At 41.9% G+C, this 20,764-nt stretch overlaps 3 protein-coding genes across 3 annotated transcripts in view; 2 read left to right on the top strand and 1 right to left on the bottom strand.

Annotated features, from left to right (window-relative positions):
- Positions 1 to 650, top strand: part of LOC146173368 (uncharacterized) — a 38,228-nt gene extending 37,578 nt beyond the window's left edge. Inside the window, exon 10 of the mRNA XM_084585183.1 lies at positions 418 to 650. Coding sequence (XP_084441309.1) covers positions 418 to 650 — 233 coding nt within the window. The remainder of the gene's footprint in view (positions 1 to 417) is intronic.
- LOC146173367 (uncharacterized) lies at positions 591 to 13,462 on the top strand. The gene is made up of 3 exons (XM_084583364.1): positions 591 to 714; positions 5,285 to 5,497; positions 12,264 to 13,462. Exons 2-3 carry the CDS (start codon positions 5,386 to 5,388, stop codon positions 12,833 to 12,835), a joined length of 684 nt encoding a protein of 227 aa, XP_084439490.1. The 5' UTR covers positions 591 to 714; positions 5,285 to 5,385; the 3' UTR covers positions 12,836 to 13,462.
- Positions 13,463 to 15,361: 1,899 nt separating this feature from the next.
- On the bottom strand, positions 15,362 to 18,208 carry LOC146173366 (uncharacterized). The gene is given in 2 exon segments (XM_084583513.1): positions 15,362 to 17,330; positions 17,333 to 18,208. Coding segments are annotated over 2 exon segments (1,707 nt in total). The 5' UTR covers positions 18,162 to 18,208; the 3' UTR covers positions 15,362 to 16,452.
- Between the last annotated feature and the right edge of the window lie 2,556 nt (positions 18,209 to 20,764).

The raw sequence follows: 20,764 nt of genomic DNA, 5'->3' as shown, positions 1-20,764 counted from the left end.
TTCAGGATATTGAACATTAAAGCTTGATAGGAGTGTGGGAGCATTCTAATGTTCCTTAATGGATATAACATATCACTGTTTTTTTTTTTTTGTCTTTGTGTGACTTAAGCTTAGTTATGAATCAAGGGCCCCATTGTTATAAAGGCGTGCTTACCATAAATGTGCGGGTCAAGGTGCACAATATGTTTTGTTTGTATGCTTTACTCAGGCTAATCATTTTTCTTTATAAACAAACATTTTCACCCCTGCAGGAAAACTTCCTGTTCGGAACTTTTCCAGAAGTGGAGTTATTGGCATGATTAACAGATTGACTACGGTGCTGTACATGTTTGTGTGTGTGTTGTGGCCCTGATACCAAGGGAACTGTGACGTGATATGCAGTAGTTGACTGGAAATGGCCTTTTTTCCATGATGCAGGTTCTGTCACGGCACATTACGACCATGGGCCACCTTCTGGGGAAAGCTCACTTGTCGAGGGTAGCCCTGCCTCCCACTGCATATCAAGGCCTCATGGTGGCATGGAAAATATGCAAGATGAAGACTCGAGCCACCAGCGACACCAGTGCAGTTACTGCAGCAAAACTTATTCTAAGAAGTACGAACTCGATCGGCACCTTCGCGTCCACACTGGTGAGCGTCCGTATCAGTGAGAGTTCTGCAAAAGCAGCTTTGCAAGGTCATCGCACCTTAGTCAACACCTTCGCATCCATACCGGTGAGCGTCCTTATCGGTGCGAGTTCTGCAACAACAGCTTTGCACAGGGAGCGAGCCTGATACGCCATCGTCGCGTTCATACCGGTGAGCGTCCATATCGGTGCGAGTCCTGCAGCAACACCTTTGCACAAGCATCGCACCTGATCCGACACCGTCGCATTCACACTGGAGAGCGTCCTTACCAGTGTGACCACTGCGGCAAGACATTTGCATTAAAAGACAACTTGGATGGACATGTCAACACGCACACGGGCGTGAGGCCATACCAGTGTGAGCTGTGCCCCATGGCCTTTAGACAACATGCCCACCTCGTAAAGCATGTACGACCTCACAAGGGCGAGAAACCATTTCGTTGTTGCTTCTGTGCAAGGGCATTTGCTGAGAAACGCAGTTTAATTCGCCACAAAGAGAAGGAACACTGATTTGGAACTGCCATTCCATACTAGTCTTGTGCGTTTTGATAATGTTACTTGTTACAAGTGGTCTGATTTTTCTATGTACTATCCTTATATTTGCACTGGATTTGATACACTGATCACTTCCATGTGGGAAATGGACAATTGTATGCCTCAAGCAAACTGGAATACAGTTGTTCTGTTGTTAATTTGTATTCCTGATATAGCATGTGTGTACTAAGATCCCAATTGTGTATTTGGGATTAAAATCAAAACTTTATATTGGGAATTTATGTTCAGCTTTACTGCTGCTTCAATGGTACAGTGAGACCAAATTCTTGTTGATTTCTGTCAATACATTAAGGTGTTCAAATCTTATAGGCTTCTCTCTGAAAGGAGCTTTATTATTACCTACAGTGGTGAAGAAAAATGCAAGTACTGACTGCAAACAAAATAAATGATGTGGGAGCAGTTTTGAAGTGAAAGCTTCACTATGCCAGCGATCTTGAGCCTTCAGCATCAGTGTCTGTAGCGGTTGGTAGGGGCAGTGGCATGCGGTAGCTGGCATGGCTAAGCACTAACTGGTCGTAGGGTTTTCTGACATTACGTTTGGCGGGAGCTGCCAATTCGGGTCCACACTAGAGAGCGTCCTTACCATTGTGACCGCTTCGGGAAGACATTGGCATTGAAGGGCTACTTGGTTGTACATGTCAACATGCACGCAGGCGTTGAGGTCGTACCATTGTCAGCTGTGTCCCATGGCGTTCAAGGACCTTGGCTTTGTCAAAGGTCATGTGCGATCTCACATTGGGAAGAGGCCGTTTCCGTGTCGCTTCTCTGGAAGGGCGTTTGCTGGGAAGTACAGCTTAAAACAGCATGAAAAGAAAGAACACTCTTCTGGCACTGCATTTTCATAATGTTCTTGTGCATTTTGATTATGTCAGCTAAAACAAGTGTTCCTAGTTCTATGAATGGGCTCACATTCATAATGTCAGCTTTGACAAGCATTCTTCGCCCTGATTTTGCGCCCTGATATCATACTGGCATAGAGTTCCTTTGTATGTGGCAAGTATAAAGCACATATATGTGCTACGCTCTCAAACGCACTGTAGGGTGTAAAGTAATGAACAGCATCAGTTTCCATTTGTAATTCATATCCATTGCTTCTTTAAGGGCTATTGAGGACAAACTGAAGTTGGCCTCTCTCGACAGAATAACTTAAATTGCATGGGTGCACCTCTCCTAAAGCAGCTTTTTATGGGTTAAAAAAGAAATGCAACAACCAAACATGTTTGCAAGCAAACTGAAATGCTTAAATGATGTAAAGAATTTTTTGTGCAGCCGACTTCCAAATACGATTTTCGCTGCAATGGATACAATTTTAACTGTTACACAAACATCAATTTACAGCTCTAAATTGCATAAATTTGGTTTTTCTTTAGAAAAATATAGCTGTCCACATATGCGTTAAGATGACATGGGGCAAGAGTATTGTAAACTTAAAAACCTAATGCATTTTGAGCGGAAGCATGTTTGTGGAGTAGAACAGCAAACTTTGAAAGCTGGGGAATGCTATCTCCATTCGGCCCTATTTTCCTGTCGTCTGCTAGTCACCTTTGTTCTGCCATCTTCAATAGAAAAAATTTGTTTCGTGGTCGAGACCGTTATAGAACATTAGAAAAAGAAAAGAGTAGCTATATCTATTTCTAATTTGAAAGCTGACGAATTAAAATTACCTTAGCTCTGCTTCACTTTGTGAAGGCATAGTTACAGCTTATGCATCTGTGTAAAATTGTATGCATTCATCCCTGTTCATTGCACAGGCTGCAAAACTGTTTTATCAAAAACAATATTATTGATGGATAGCAAAAACATCAAGGATTTACGTTCCATGGAAGCTGGTAGTGATTGTATCAGCTGACCATCTCTATTGATGCATGATAATAAAATGCCATTATTTCAAAACTGCTGTTGATTATCACAAGGTGAACATAGGACCATAGAACATAAGCTTTGCGATTTCCTATAAGATTTCAGTTTGAAGTGCAGTGCTTGTCTTGCCATGTTTGTTTCCACTGTTCATGCTTATCTTAAATGCTACGAGCTTGTTATTTACCCAGCTTTTCTTGTTTGTTTGTTTGGACAGGCTTGAAAAGATTCAATATTGTTTGTGTTCTGGCTTATATACATGCTTTTATTGCTTCTTTTTTGCTCATAAACCTTATTGGCCTGGAACTACTTGTCTTGAATGTGTGTTTCCAATCTACATGTATGTTTTTCATTTTGGCGAGCCATGGCTCAAACTCACATTTTAATCAACAGTTTATTAAAATTTTTAATGAAACTTGGGCTTCTCCTGCTGGGGTGGTGCAGTGGTTACGGCACTCGACTGCTGTTCCCAAGGATGCGGGATTGAATCCCGGCCTCGGTTGCCGCTTTCAAGGAACCCGTTGTGCTTCGCGATGTCAGTGCACGTTAAAGAACCCCAAGTGGTCGAAATTTTCAGAGTTTTCCACTACGGCATCTCTCAGCCGGAGTTGCTTTGGGATGGTAAATCCTCAAACCAAACTGAATCTTGGGCTTCTGTGGCACTGTTCTTTTTCTCCAGTTACCTTTGAACCTTGCCAACTGCCCAACACTGATTTAAAGGGCTCCTAAAGTGGTACTGTCAGTAATGTTGTATTAGAAGAAATTCATTTAAGCGGTCTTTTTGAGTATAGTCAAGTAGCCTATAATTTATAGTACTTTTTAAATATAACTCCTCTGAAATGCTCATAACTGATTAGCACAGCTCCCCATGCACTCCCTTCCCGATGATGTCATTGGGGGTTGTTGGGTGCGTCCACTCCCGAGTGACATGAGTGAGACAGGGCGTGGTGGGGCGCTTTTCGTTTCTGCATGCCAGCTTGTGCCAAGTTGAGGGGATAGAGGGGTATTGTTCTCAATTGCTGATGTCCTAGGTTAAGTGCCAATGAAGGTGGTTAAAAATTTCTCATTTTGGAACGCACACGTTTTTGTTTTATTAAATGGCTTTCCAGAGATCTTTTAAGGAACACTGAAGTAGAGACCGAAATATGAAATAAAAGTTGTAATAAATCATATCACTCCTCTTCTTTCTTTGCATTCATATAAAGCAGCTTATTACTTTATACGTATCTAACAAAATCATTCTTTTCTGAACGAATTACGCACAGAACTTGAAAAATTTCCTATTAGTTGCGTGCTCAGCAGGTTCATTTGTGATCTTGCTTCATGTGCTTCATTACCTCTGGTTTGAGCAGCTGGCTTCCTTTAAGTAGCATCTTTTGTTTCTCATGTAGTCTCCTTTCAGTGCTGTATGACTTCTGACTTGTGTTTTTTCGACATGTCAGATATTGTATTGTGCTGCTTACACATTTGGTCTTTCAGCTGAGTACTTTTTTATACATCTATATTTGATTTCACTGGGTTTTCTGCCTCCAATATGGCTGTGTCAATTTCGAGCCAACTATTTGGTAAAACGTAGCTTTCTACATCTTTCCCTGCAGCAGTTTGGATTAGTGATATGGTTTACTATTTCTTCAAGCAACTGCAAACAAAAGCATCATCATATTACATTGGAGGAACTACAGTTTTTATAATCAAATGCCTGTTTAGCACCTTGGACAATTTCATAATTACAGGCAATACATTACTAGCTAGAGAATGGATGCTTCGATTATATGCGTGAAATGCTGCTGTTGGCATAAACAGTTCTTTTCGAAAGATTTATTTTCTATGTTCAGGATATTGAACATTAAAGCATGATAGGAATGTGGGAGCATTCTAATATGCTTCAATGGATATAACGTATCGCTGTTATTTTTTTTGTCTTTGTGTGACTTAAGCTTACTTGTGAATCAAGGGTCTTATTGTTATAAAGGCGTGGTTACCATAAATGTGCGGGTCAAGGTGCACAGTTTGTTTTGTTTGTATGCTTTACTCAGGCTAACCATTTTTTTTTTATAAACAAACATTTTCACGCCTGCAGGAAAACTTCCTGTTCAGAATATTTCTAAAAGTGGAGTTATTGGCATGGTTAACAGATTGACTCCGGTGCTGTACATATTTGTGTGTTTCTTGTGGCCCTGATACCAAGGGAACTGTGACGTGATATGCAGTAGTTGACTGGAAATGGCCTTTTTTCTATGATGCAGGTTCTGTCACGGCACATTACGACCATGGGCCACCTTCTGGGGAAAGCTCACTTGTGGAGAGTAGCCCTGCCTCCCACTGCATATCAAGGCCTCATGGTGGCATGGAATATATGCAAGATGAAGACTCGAGCCACCAGCGACACCAGTGCAGTTACTGCAGCAAAACCTTTTCAAGGAAGTACGAACTGAATCAGCACCTTCGCGTCCACACTGGTGAGCGTCCGTATCAGTGCGAGTCCTGCAACAGCAGCTTTGCAAGGTCATCGCACCTTATTCAACACCTTCGCGTTCATACCAGTGAACGTCCTTATCGGTGTGAGTTCTGCAGCAGCAACTTTAAACGGTCATCACACCTGATTCAACACCAGCTCATCCACACTGGAGAGCGTCCTTACCAGTGTGGCCACTGTGGGAAGGCATTTTCAGCGAAGAACGCCTTGGATGTACATGCCAACACGCACAAGGGCATGAGGCCATACCTGTGTGAGCTGTGCCCCATGGGCTTCAATCAACGTGCCCACCTCACAGCGCATGTACGATCTCACAAGGGCGAGAAACCATTCAGTTGTTGCTTCTGTGCAAAGGTATTTGCTGTGAAGCAAAGTTTAATTCGCCACAAAAAGAAGAAACACTGATTTGGCACTGCTGTTCCAAATTGTCTTGTGTGTTTTGATAATGTTACCTCTGATAAGTGTCCTGATTTTTCTATGTATGTGCTTATATTTGTACTGGATTTGATACACTGACCACTTCCATGTGGGAAATGGACATTGCATGCCTCAAGCAAACTGGAATACAGTTGTTCTGTAGGTAGTTTGTAGTGCTAATATAGCATGTTTGTACTAAGATCTCAATTGTGTATTTGGGGTTAAAATCATAAAACTCTATATTGACAACTTATGTTCAGCTTTACTGCTTCTTCAAGGGTACAGTGAGACCAAATTCTTGTTGATCTCTGTCAATAGATTAAGACGTTCAAATCTTATAGGCTTGTCTCTGAAAGGAGCTTGATTATTACCTACAGTGGTTAAGAAAACTGCAAGTATTGACTGCAATCAATCTGAATGATGTCGGAGCAGTTTTGAAGTGAAAGCTTCACTATGCCAGCGATCTTGAGCCTTCAGCATCAGTGTCTGTAGGTGCCGGTACTGTCAGTGGCAGGCGGTAGCTGGCATGGCTAAGTACTAACTGGTCGTAGGGTTTTCTGACATTACGTTTGGCGGGAGCTGCCAATTCGGGTCCACACTAGAGAGCATCCTTACCATTGTGGCCGCTGCGGGAAGACATTGGCATTGAAGGACTACTTGGTTGTACATGTCAACATGCACGGAGGCGTTGAGGTCATACCATTGTGAGCTGTGTCCCATGGCGTTCAAAGACCTTGGCCTTGCCAAAGGTCATGTGCGATCTCACAAGGCTGAGAGGCTGTTTCTGTGTCGCTTTTGTGGAAGGGCGTTTGCTGGGAAGTATAGCTTGAAACAGCATGAAAGGAAAGAACACTCTTCTGGCACTGCATTTTCGTAATGTTCTTGTGCATTTCGACTGTGTTAGTTAAAACAGGTGTTCATTGTTCTATGAATGTGCTTACATTTGTAATGTCAGCTTCGACAAGCATTCTTGGTCCTGATTATGTGCCCTGAAATCATACTGGCATAGAGTTTCTTAGTATGTGCCATGTAATCCTTTAAATGAAGCACATATATGTGCTAAGCTCTCAAATGCACTGTAGGGGGTGAAGTCATGAACAGCATCTGTTTCTATTTGTAATTCATATCCATTGCTTCTTTAAGGGCTATTGAGGACAAACTGAAGTTGTCCTCTCTCGACAGAATAACCTAAATTGCATGGGTGCACCTCTCCTAAAGCAGGCTTTTTATGTGTTAAAGAAGAAATGCAGCAACCAAACATGTTTGCAAGCAAACTGAAATTCTTAAATGATGTAAAGAATTTTTTGTGCAGCCGACTTCCAAATACGATTTTCGCTGCAATGGATACAATTTTAGCTGTTACACAAACATCAATTTACAGCTCTAAATTGCATAAATTTGGTTTTTCTTTAGAAAAAAATAGCTGTCCAAATATGCGTTAAGGTGAAATGCGGCAAGTATGTTGTAAACTTAAAAACCTAATCATTTGGAGCAGAAGCATGTTTGTGGAGTGGAACAGCAAACTTTGAAAGCAGGGAAATGCTATCTCCAATCGGCCCTATTTTCCTGTCGTCTGCTAATCACCTATGTTCTGCCATCTTCAATAGAAAAAATTTGTTTCGTGGTCAAGACCGTCATAGAACATTAGAAAAAGAAAAGAGTAGCGATGCCTATTTCTAATTTGAAAGCTGATGAATTAAAATTACCTTAGCTCTGCTTCACTTTGTGAAGACATAGTGACAGCTTATGCATCTGTGTAAAATTGTATGCATCCATCCGTGTTCATTGCACAGGCTGCAAAACTGTTTTATCAAGAACGATATTATTGATGGATAGCAAAAACATCAAGGATTTACTTTCCATAGAAGCTGGTAGTGATTGTATCAGCTGACCATCTCTATTGATGCATGATAATAAAATGCCATTATTTCAAAACTGCTGTTGATTTTCACAAGGTGTACATAGGACCATAGAACATAAGCTTTGCGATTTCCTATAAGATTTCAGTTTGAAGTGCAGTGCTTGTCTTGCCATGTTTGTTTCCTCTCTTCATGCTAATCTATTTTATGCTACGAGCTTGTTATTTACCCAGCTTTTTTCTTTTTGTTTGTTTGGACACGCTTGAAAAGATTCAATATTGCTTGTGTTCTGGCTTATATACATGCATTTATTGCTTCTGTTTTGCTCATAAACCTTATTAGCCTGGAACTGCTTGACTTGAATGTGTGTTTCCAGTCTACATGTATGTTTTTCTCATTTTTGCAAGGCATGGCTCAGACTCACATTTTAATCAACAGTTTATTAAAATTTTTAATGAAACTTGGGCTTCTCCTGCTTCGGTGGCGCAGTGGTTACGGCACTCGACTGCTGTTCCCAAGGATGCGGGATTGAATCCCGGCCTCGGTTGCCGCTTTCAAGGAACCCGCGTGCTTCGCGATGTCAATGCACGTTAAAGAACCCCAACTGGTCGAAATTTCCAGAGTCCTCCACTATGGCATCTCTCACCCGGAGTTGCTTTGGGATGGTAAATCCACAAACCAAACCGAATCTTGGGATTTTGTGGCACTGTTCTTTTTCTCCAGTTACTTTTGAACCTTTCCAACTGCCCAAGACTGATTTAAAGGGCTCTTAAAGGGGTACTGTCAGTAATGTTGTATTAGAAGAAATCCATTTAAGCGATCTTTTTGAGTAGAGTCAAATAGCCTATAGTTTAAAGTACTTTTTAAATATAACTCCAGGGAAATGCTCTTAACTGATTAGCACAGCTCCCCATGCACTCCCTTCCCGATGATGTCGTTGGGGGTTGTTGGGTGCGTCCACTCCCGAGTGACATTAGTGAGAGAGGGCGTGGTGGGGCGCATTTCGTTTCTGCACGCCAGCTTGTGCCAAGTTGAGGGGATAGAAGGGTATTGTTCTCCATTGCTGATGTTTTATGTTCAGTGCCAATGAAGCTGCTTAAAAATTTCTCATTTTGGAATGCAGCATTTTTGTTTTATTAGATGGCTTTCCATAGATCTTTTAAGGAACACTGAAGTCTTAACCGAATAATGAAATTAAAGCTGTAACAAGTCATATCACTCCTCTTCTTTCTTTGCATTCAAATGAAGCAGTATATTACTTTATACATATCTAACAAGATCATTCTTTTCTGAACGAATTATGCACAGAACTCGAAATGTTCCTATTAGTCGCGTGCTCAGCAAGTTGTCAACAAGTCGTCTCATTACCAGTTGTTCTCTAAGTTGGTGCTTGTCAATGTACCATAAAGTTGCCCTCAGTGCCTGGTAGGAAGTGTTGAGGTCCTTCATGTGTACAATGTTAGGCCTTCCTGTTCTCAAACATTCCCCTTATTGATGACACTAGAGGGCTCACATGATGATCCTCTTCTCTATCTGGCAGGCAGAAGTGCCCATGCAAGAGCATTCAGAAAATAATTTTTTGCAATTAATACTGCCACGTTTCAATGTGCCAGTGCTCTGATAGTGCTGTGCAGCAAACGTTTTTCTTGAAGTGCCATTCTTTCATGGAAAACCTCATAGCGTCACTTTTGTTGAACTCATATATGTGCATCATAAATCAGTTTTACTACTTTTGACACTGACTCGATCTTGTTTCTCAAGGCCTTTCTTTTCTTTAACAGACACTATTTTACATTGTCGTCATAAATGCCATTGTGACATTCTATGTGCATTTCTGTGTTGCTGAAGCCTGAAAAGGTCTTCCTTCACTTGAAGGTGTTCCTCTGCAATCGCAAAGCATTTTGTGCGTTTAAGTTGTGGTATGCAAGATAAGCATTTGTTTCATTCCTCACAGTGTATGCAGTTATTTCAGCTGTGGAAAATCGACTACAGAGCTTGCACTAACCTTTGCAGTCCAAAGCTGGCACATAGCCAGGAATTTCAGTCTGCATAGGCCCTAGGTCACTTGCAGCACTCAACACGAAGAAGGGGTGCGGGTTTGCAATGAGAATTTGTTTTAAGTCCACCAGAAGTGGGACAGACAGCCATATTTTTTGGCATGTGGCTCCCCTTTGATGTGGGCAGAAATCAGTATGTTGTGAGCTTGTATTCTGTCTGATCTTTTGTTGCATTCTCAGCTCGTTAGTATTTTACTTTTGAAAGCAGGGAATGTTGCCATTTCTTTATTTCAAGATCGACTGGATCTGATCTGGTTGGTATATTGCTTGTATGGTGTCAGCTTGGCAGTTAATGGAAACAAACCATTTTCCTTCACCTCCCGTTTGCAGGGTGCAGTGCTGGTTTTTTGGTCTTTTGGCAAATTGATTAGGATGAGAACTGACCAAGCATGTTGCAGTGCCAATTTCCTGCAGTTTTTTACTGAGCACTTTGAGGATGCTAGATGCCTTGTTGAAATGAAATGATACAAAATAAATAAAATGTGCCAAATTTGCTACCAGTCAGTTCCCAGCCGATGCCGAGGTCTAAGCTTTTGTGCTTCATTTTTTATGATCACTCTCAAAGTGCCCCGCATGTTCAGCTTGATGCAAGATCTTGAGCTTAGACTGAGCTTGGTCTGGCTTCAAGCCATGAGACAGTCCAGCATGCCACAGCTAGCAGAGGACGTAGGAAAGAGATCTCCAGTATTTGTGTGCTTAAAAAGGATTTAACTCCTCTTGACAGCGCTCCGCTCGTTCGTAGGACACCTGAAATGCTTTGCATTGCAGCCCCATGCAACAGTGCAGCTAGAGCGGAAGTTTCACCAATGCCGGTATTATCAATGAAACGCTCTCCCTCTTGCACGCTCTCAATTTCCGCACTCCTCTCACATTTCTTTGCCTTTGAGATCTAAAATCTGCTCTGAACCTATGTGGTTCAGAGCAGCCTTATAAACCAAAACTGTCTAGCCAGACCTGACTTTTTAAAGCGCAGCTCACGACCATTCCGGCGTTTCACGTCGCCATCAGCATTGTCACTCGTAAACAGCTCTGCAGCCGAGGTTGCGTGTGTATTTGCATACTCAATGCTTCATGCTTAAGATAGGTTAGGATTATTTGAATTTCCCCATGTAAGCTTGTGTTGGTGCATCTGCAGCCTTTGTAGTGTGTATTTTGTGTGCCATATGTGATCTTACTTCATTTGCCTCATTGCCTTTGATTTTTTTATTTGTGCAGGTGTCTTCGTTTCTTCGGACCATGGTAGTGTGTGCAAATTAATTTGGCTGAGTGATTTTGTTCAGTTTCTACTGTGCATGTTTTTCATGAACTCTGCAGTTCAAAATTGTTAATTTTACTTGGTTGTTGTTAGATTTTGTGAAATTCTTTGCGCTGTTCTGACTGATGTAGACTGACACTCTTAGTTTGTAAAATATTTGTTAAGGACTATGCTTTTGATCTGTCTGACTATGCTGGAACAAATAACTGCTGTATGTGCTTAATCATGTGCAAAACCACTTCTTTAAGTATGTACTATATTTGCTTTGTACATGTAGCCTCCATTATGTGAATTATAATTTATTGCATAGGTTTTTCTTAAGTTGTATTTTGTAATGTGATGCATATAAGTTTTTTCTTTCACAGAGTTCACCTTTATAATATTATTATCTTTGATAGCACTTTGTCTTTACTCCAATATATGTGGTACATATTTTTCGATCCAGCAATATCAGGGAATCTGACTTTCTCACAAGACTGCTTGGACAAGCACCGCTTTTCTGAGGATTGTATTCAAGTGTTTGCATTAGTTGTGCAGTCAACTGCAGCTACAATCGTGGGAACTGGAGCTTTTCATATTGTACTGGAGGCAGTGCAGTTTTAACAAGCTGGTGCTATCTATATACGTTGGATAATTCCGTTCATAAAGGCAGTATCATGCAAACTGAAAGATAGACAAATTACATATTTAATCTTCCCAGCAGATTCTTGCCAATGACAGTGCCCTGAAGATTTACTTCCCAATATTCAGGACAGTGAAAACGAGCTTGTTTGGAGAGTGCAAGTATTTTTGATATACACTTGCACTATAGGTTAAAATGCGTTGTCACTGGCTAGCTTTTTAGACCTCGACCTTTATATTCTTTCCAGGGCGCTATAGCCATGAAAGTCTGGGTGGCTTGAGTGCATGGGTTAAGGTGCACATTTACCTTGATTTTGAAGTCTTTTACTCAACCTTACCATTTGTTTGGATAACTAAATATGGCACTTCTCTATGTTAACATTTAAGTTTGAAATGTTAAAAACCGAGTTCTTTTGTAGGTCAACTGATTTACTCAAGTGTTGCAGATGCTTGCACTGAAGTTTTGCTTTTAGTGCCATGGGAACGATGACTTGTTATGTCCTGTTGTTTACTGGAAATCGCCTGGTTTTCATGATGCAGGTTTTGTCACTCCACATCGCAACTCTGGGCCACCTTATGGGGAAGGCTCGTTTGCTGTTAGAAGTCCTGCAACCTACTGCTTAGCAAGGCCTGACAGTAACACGGAACATTTGCAAGATGGAGACACAGGCAATCAGCAACACCAGTGCAGTTACTGTAGCAAAATCTTTTCACAAAAAAACCACTTAGATCACCACCTTCACATCCACAGTGGGAAGCGTCCATACCAGTGCAAGTCATGCAGCAGCAGCTTTGCACATCGATCGAGCCTGATTCGACACCATCGCATCCACACTGGAGAGCGTCCTTACCAGTGTGACCACTGCGAGAAGAAATTTGCAGCAAAGCAAGACTTGGATAAACATGTCAACACCCACACAGGCATGAGGCCATACCAATGCAAGCTGTGCCCTATGGCCTTCAGACAACATAACCACCTCAAAGTGCATCTGAGATCTCACAAGGGCGAGAAACCATTTCGGTGTCACTTCTGTGAAAAAGCTTTTTCCGAGAAGCGCAGCTTAAAACTTCATGAAGGGAAAGAACATTCTTGCGGCACTGCAGTTCCATAATTTTTATTTTGATTATGTTAGCTATGAGAAATGTTCCTGTCTTTCCTATGAATGTGCTTATATTTGCAAAGGATCTTATATTTTGTCCATCCCCATTGAGAAACGGATATTCACGTGCCCTGAAAGCACACTGGTATAATGTTGGTTTCTAGGTAATTTCTCTCTAATGAACATTTGTATTGAGCTCCCGAATGTACTTTAGAGGATGCAATTCACAAAACAGCCCTTATAACATTTTAACATTAGAAATTTATATTCACATTTATTGCTTTTCAACAACACACTGAATAGGCAAACTTCAGTTTGCCTTTTTCAGTATATTATAGCATTTAAATTGCAGAGGCTCCTGTCACTGAAGTTTCTTATGAGCTACAAGTGTAATGAAAAATAAATAGATTGCAGCTACTGATAGTTTTTGCAATCAGACTGAATTGATGTCATGTTAATTACTTGAATGCCCATTTATTTCCAAGTTGTTTTCTCTGCAGTATATATGCATTGTTAGCTTCTAAACAAGCATCAATTTCCCACCATAAATTGTATACGTTCTGTATTTCTTTAGAAAAACAAGGTAAAGTTGTTTATTAGGACATGGGATGGAAATTTAAGAGATTAAAACTTGTTGCATTTTTGGTGGAATTACATTATTTGGCACATTCTTGGGAATGCTTTTGTTCTATCTTCAATGGAACAATATCATTTCGTGATGCAGGCAGTCGCCTTTCAATAACAAGAATGTTGGAAAAGGAAACTGGATGGAGGGACAACGCTGATGGAGACGCGAAACGCAGGAACGGGCGCCAAAGAGCTGCGCTCCAATAAGGCCGCTTGATAGCTCTGGCCTGGCCACAGTTTTGGCTTTGTAGGCTTAAAATCACAGAGGTTCAGAGCAGACTTTGGATCTCAAAGGAAAAGAAATGTGAGAGGAGTGCAGAAATTGAGAGGGTGAGCGTTTGATTGATAATACCGGCATCGGTGAAACTCCAGCTCTGGCTGCACTGTTGCATGGGGCTGCAATGCAAAGCGCTTCAGGTGTCCGAATTAAGAGCGAGCAGAGCGGTGTCAAGAAAAGTTAAATCCTTTTTCAGTGCACAAATGCTGGAGATCTCTTTCCTACGTCCTCTGCAGGCCGTGGCATGTTGGACTATATCTCATGGCTTGCAGGCCAGACCAAGCTCAGTCTAAGCTCAAGATCTTGCATCAAGCTGAACATGCGAGGCACTCTGAGAGTGATCATAAGAAATGAGGCAAAAAAGCTTAGACCTCGGCATCGGCTGGGAACTGACTGGTAGCAAAATGTGGCGCATTTTATTTATTTTGTATCATTTCATTTCGACAAGGCATCTAGCATCCTCAAAGTGCTCAATAAAAAATTGCAGGAAATTGGCACTACAACATACTTGGTCATTTCACATCCTAATCAATTTGCCAATGAACCAAAAAAAAACAGCACTCTCTCTCTGCATGAACCCTACCAAATGGGAGGTGAAGGAAAATGGTTTGTTTACATTTACTGCCAAGCTGACACCATACAAGCAATGTTCCAAGCAGATCAGATCAAGTCAATCTTGAAATAAAGAAATGGCATCATTCCCTGCTTCCAAAAGTAAAATACTGACAAGCTGAGCACTGCAACAAAAAAAAAAAAAAAAACAGACAGAATACAAACACAACATACTGATGATTTCTGCCCACATCAAAGGGGAGACGCATTCCAAAAAATATGGCTGTCTGTTCCACTTCTAGTGGACTTAAAACAAATTCTCATTGCAAACCCGCTCCCTTTCTTTGTGTTCAGAGCTGCAAGTGACCTTGGGTCTATTCAGAAAAACATTTCTGGCTATGTGCCTGCTTTGGACAGCAAGGGTTAGTGCAAGCACTGCAGTCGATTTTCCACAGCTGAAATGTTAGAAATGGAACAAATCTTGCATACCACAACTTGTACGCACAAAATGTTTTGTGATTGCAGAGGAACACCTTCAAGTGAAGGAACACCTTTTCAGGCTTCAGCAACACTGAAATGCACATAGAATGTCACAATGGAAAGGCCTTCGGAAACAACATCGAGTCAGTGTCGAAAGTAGTAAAACTGATTTATGATGCACATACATGATTTCAACAAAAGTGACACCATGAGGTTTTCCATGAAAGAATGGCACTTGAAGAAAAACATTTGTTGAACGGCACTATCAGAGCACTGGCACATTGAAACGTGGCAGTATTGGTGCAAAGATTTATTTTCTGAATGCTCTTGCATGGGCACTTCTGCCTGCCAGATACAGAAGAGGATCATCATGTGAGCCCTCTAGTGTCATCAATAAGGGGAATGCTTGAGAACAGGAAGACCCCACATTGTACACATGAAGGACCTCGACACTTCCTACCAGGCACTGAGGGCAACTTTATGGAACAATGACAAGCGCCAACTTAGAGAACGACTGGTAATGAGACGTGACATTTGTTGACAACTTGCTGAGCACGCGACTAATAGGAACATTTCATGTTCTGTGCATAATTCGTTGAGAAAAGAATGATCTTGTTAGATATGTGTAAAGTAATATGCTGCTTTATTTGAATGGAAAGAAAGAAGAGGAGTGATATGACTTGTTACAAATTTAATTTCATTATTCGGTCTCGACTTCAGTGTTCCTTAAAATATCTATGGAAAGCCATTTAATAAAACAAAAACGTGTGCATTCCAAAATGAGAAATTTCTAAGCAGCTTCATTGGCACTGAACTTAAGACATCAGCAATTGAGAATGATGCCCCTTTATCCCCTCAATTTGGCAAAAGCTGCCATCCAGAAACGAAAAGCCACAATGCCCCACCACGCCCTGTCTCACTCATATCACTCGGGAGTGTACGCACCCAACAACCCCCAATGACATCATCGGCGAGGGAGTGCATGGAGAGCTGTGTTAATCAGTTAAAAGCGTTTGCTAGGAGTTATTAATTAAATTATAGGCTCCACTTGATTTCACTCTACTCAAAAATACCACCTAAATGGATGTCTAGTACAACATTACTGATAATACCACTTTGGGAGCCCTTTAAGGAGGTATGGTTGGGTAAACGGTACATGTTACATTTAACGTATTATTTTAGAAACAAGTGCAGATATTTACATCGAATTTCATACGCTCACAACAGATGCCCCTGCGTACAGTATGGAATACCTTTTTTGAGCTTAGATTGTTTACCTGTCCTTTGGCCCATTCCCAAAACGTCAGGTGTGTTTAATTATTCAATGTATCTTTTCTCTGTAACCACTCAAAGGAAGGTGATGATATTGGGCAGTGTTGTTCTACATACCCATAGGTTATATCTGAACTAAAGACATGCCATATTCTTCAGGAATTTGTTCCCGAAAAAATAATACTGCTGCATGCATAGAGGAAGGGGGGTGTCGAAGTGTAATTTTTTTCCAGTGTTATCATTCATATCATCTGCAATTTTTTTAGTTCCGAATATTTAGGACTGGCTAATGTACATGTGGGCAAAGTTTCACTGAAATTCGATGAATACTTACTGAGAAAAGGCACATTGAATTTGAGGAACTTGCAAAAAACACAATTTGAGAAATGAAGCTTTATGTTTGCATACTTCTCATACATGCTCAAAATGCCCCAGGAGAATACATTTTACGGCTGACATTCTTGCAGGTGTCTCCAAAACCCTTCTTAGAGTTCCTTTTTACCCGTCGTGTTTCCTTGCTCTCGGCAGAGTCATACAATTCTGCCCTGTCAACGCGCTCTTTGTCCATTCTGTCGAGGGCAACACTACAAAACACACCTGGAACAATTCCAAGAGCCTCTAGAACAGCTTTTTTTGCAGAGTTACCATCATTGTAGTAGGCTACAGCATTGTTAGCTGCTGTCCTCAAGGTGTCAGCACTGACAAATGTTGTCTTAGGGCAACGACACCAGATGAGTTGGTTCAGCGACTCATTGGTGTTCTGTGTTCGTCCGTGAAGACATTTGCTCAGAAGACCTGGATCTGACAACACCTTGAACACTGGCTTGATGACGTCCATCACGGCCTCAGGAAGGTAGCTTTTGTAGGAGTAGGTCTCAAGGCTTCCCTCAACAAGGCTGCGGTTATACCCACACCATGAATAGGGTCCCTTTGGGCAGAGTCCATGGTGGGGCTTGATATATCTGGATAACTTATGAAAGTATATTGCCCACACCGCTCGTCTGATATTATCCAGACTGTCTGTATTTCCCCGAATAGCTTTGCCATAGTAAACCTGAAGGGAGTCAATGCCCTTTTCTGTGAGGCGCCCTTTCCCGGAAAGTGGTAGACCATCGGCAAGCTTTTCCCCCTTCTCATTTTTCTTGATGTTCCTGAGCCTTGTGCCCATTCGCATCTGGACATGTCCTACACATTCATGTTTTTCTATGGCCTTCTCGTATGGCTGCGAGTCTCTTACAGAAATGTACGTCTTACTGTCTCCATCACCAATTTAACTAGCGTACATTAGTTGATGCTTTTAGAGCGCCCAAAGATTTTTGCTGCTCCAGCAGATTTCATTCCACTAGATGGCCCATTGTAGGTAACTTTACATTCATTCAAGTTGTCATCTGTGTGAAGATTGCGGGCACACATGTGGCAAAACTTAGACTCTACTTCAAAGTCGAGCACTTTTCCAGTGTCGGCCGATATCGCTGCTACGACGCTATGTAGTGAAGAATAACCCCGCTTCATCCACGTCCCATCCACTGTGACCGCAGTTTCCAGCTCTCCATCAGAGGCGAAGGCCTCTTTCTTCAGTTCTTCGGCAGCTTTTGCCATACTATTACTCGCAGCGGTTGTAGATGCACAAAGAAGCCTTGCGTTGTACGATACAAACTTTGTTGGCGGTGGCGGTAGATTGAGCACAGCACACATGATGCGACCAGATGCCAAACTTTTGCCGCAGGTGCGAAGGGCATAAACGAACCTTTGATTTACTTCAAAGACGTTGCCAGCAATGCGCCTTGATGTCTCAAGCACACTGAGAGCATCGCACTGGCTGCAGGTGAAATTTATAGAGGATGCCAAACCGCTTCGCCTGTCAATAGCTTCTTCCAGTATTATTGCCTCCTTGTTGCACTTTTTACACACAGCAACATCTTGCAAGAAACTGCGGAGAAGAGCGAAGTCGATTAGACGGTAGCCAGTCGTACTTGCCCCGTCTACATCAAAGGAATCACTACTGATCCTCTCACCAAGTTTTGTGAAGCTTGCGCTTCGTCGTGCCGGTTTCTCACTGCCCTTCTTGCTAGTGAACCGATTACCTTTGAAAGGTCTCTTTCTGCTCCATTTGCTGGACGATCGTGCCATCTTTTGGGCAAGCAATACGTTTGAAACACGAAACAGACACGACCGTAACCGTAATGATGCCAACAATAACGCTACAAGAGCACCACTAGCGGAACATCTGCTATCAAAGTAAATATTTTTAATACAATATGCTCTTTTAATGCACATCATTTATTTGCCACACGTTCCCAAGCAAAACAAAACCGCGCCATAATGAAGAAAACTGCGAAAGACAACGATAAACAAACCGGCCTCCGAACTCCGTCCACCATTTTTAAACACCAGAGCGCGCGGAGTAGCCCTGGGTTGTCACGGGCGAGCTGCCATTGAGGCAATCCAGGGCAACCTCGGCTGGTCGTCGTTCGAAGCTAGAGAGGCAAGCAGCAAAATTGCATTCGAAGAACGGCTCCGCATATTACCCGACTCACGATGGGCACGACGAGTGTATCGATACCTCTACTTTAAGGGGACCAGAACGCGATGGTGCTCCCGGGTACAGCGGTTGCGCTGCAAGTACAGTCTCTTTGAAAATTCCACCCAAGAGAACGAGCTAACTGAACGCAAGAGCAGACACGCGGTGCAGACCCAGGTGCAAGCAGCAGAGACCGGCCTCTGGCAATCCGCTATGGAGACCAAATCAACGCTCCAGATGTACCGCACTCACAAGCAGACAATAGAGGATTTACAAAAGTTAGCGCCATCTAGTGAAAGAACCAGAAACTGTGAGCGGCGGCCATGTTTTGCTCAGTCCGCCCGCGCCTCCCATCGAGTACGCTGCCAACGTGCACCTTTGTAGAACCCGTGCACGCACCGAAATGTGCATTGGAATGCTCACAAACGATTGTTTCATTTTTTAACATCACAGCAGTCGCTGTTAGCTCCAAGCTCTATTCGGAATGATGCCAGTATGCTGTGCCCTTCTGCAACCAGCGCACCGTCATAGACGCGCACGGAATCAAGGTATATACGTGTATGCGACCGTTCGTTTGCAGTCCTAATCGGCTTTACAAGGGTCACTTGCATCATGTAAAGCATTACTGCACGTCCCTCTGACTGAGAACTAACTCACAGAATGTGCTATCACCTAAAACAGCAAAGTTAATTGTTTTGCGCGCTATGGAGCCTTGTGAACTTGAAGGATAAACTCATGCTGTGATGGAGGACACGAGAGAAGGAGCAATGCATGTGTAACGAATGCTATTGTGCAAATACGTTCTTTGAAACATTTTGTATGTAGGTTACATTTACCATTGTGCATTTGATTTAAGACACAGGCATGATTACCGAAACTACTTTTTACAGTCGTACGAAGTAGAAGTGCTTGGTGCAGAGAGCAATACGGTTGTCTAGTGCGCCAGAGGTGCGTGTTTCACGCTGCAAAAGCAAGCAGCTGCCAAACCCGCGGCGTCTAGAAAAGCAGGAAAAGATGACATCCCACTAGTGTGTTGTAACATGCTCACGTACAGCCCCTTTCGACCGGTCCACGTCCAGAGCGCGCAGCTCAGGTTTTATACCTGCCAGCGCGGCCGATAAAATAACGAAGCGTGCGCTTCACTTTTGTGTTTTTTCGAGTCACCCGATGGATCGCTAATTCACACCTACCTGAAATTCACTGGAATTTTTAAATATGTCGATTTCTTGTTTATTCCCTCTGTCAGAAAGTAAACATTTGAAGCCGTAATCTCATATGAAAGCGCTAACATTGGAAGCTTCGAGGAACTCGGGGGAGGAAGAACTCGGCTGAAATAAAAAGAAACTTGAAAGGTCAACTCACATTACTGCGAAGTGTTCGTGCTTTGTGCAACTGGCTGTGTTCATAAAATCAGATTTATATTATATCATATCGTTATATAAAAATTAGGGGGTCACTTAAGCTCCGCCGTTAAAGGTATAACGCGATAGTGCCTCTCTCTCATACACACACATGCACGACGTTTTTTTTTCTTCGCGTGTTATATTTTAGCTCTTTTATTTATTTATTTACCAAATACTGCAGGCCCTAAATGGGCCCTAGCAGGAGGGGCGAAAAGAATACAATGCAGTGAAATATGAATTCATCAAAGGTAACATACTACACACAAGTGTAGTATGTTATATGTTGATATGTATGTTATATTTCTATGTTATGTATGTTATGTTATATTTATATCATTTGTTTATTTTTATTTTATTTGACGTTTTATATTTTTATACACCAATACGCATGCGTCAGCAACAATCGGCTTTCCATTTTGAGCAATTTGACACCATTTCCATTTTGAGCAATTATTTCAATTAATCAATTACACATTCTAAATTTTCTTCCTTAGCATCACCAAGCACTGGTTTTTCATTCTGACACCTTTAAACCCTTACCTTTCAATTTTTCCTTTTTTTTCGTTTTTTTATTCCATCAATTGATCAATTAATTACAAAGATTTTATTAACTCGTCATCGCCTATCGCACACCACTCAATATTCAATCACTGGAAGCACAAATTACCATGGCACTTTTTTTTTTACGTAGCCCCCGATTATTTCCGAGACTAATGCCAACTACTCCGTCGACGGCATGGGAAGGAAAGTGCTTAGCGCCAGTCCAACTTACGTCAAATTACGCATGATCCTTTTATCATAAAATAAAA

This window comes from Amblyomma maculatum, chromosome 11 (assembly GCF_055883805.1).
Source record: "Amblyomma maculatum isolate TAMU_Amacu chromosome 11, ASM5588380v1, whole genome shotgun sequence".
Taxonomy (NCBI): domain Eukaryota; kingdom Metazoa; phylum Arthropoda; class Arachnida; order Ixodida; family Ixodidae; genus Amblyomma; species Amblyomma maculatum.
The sequence above is the reverse complement of the archived record's forward strand: the minus strand, read 5'-3'. Positions and strand labels throughout refer to the sequence as shown.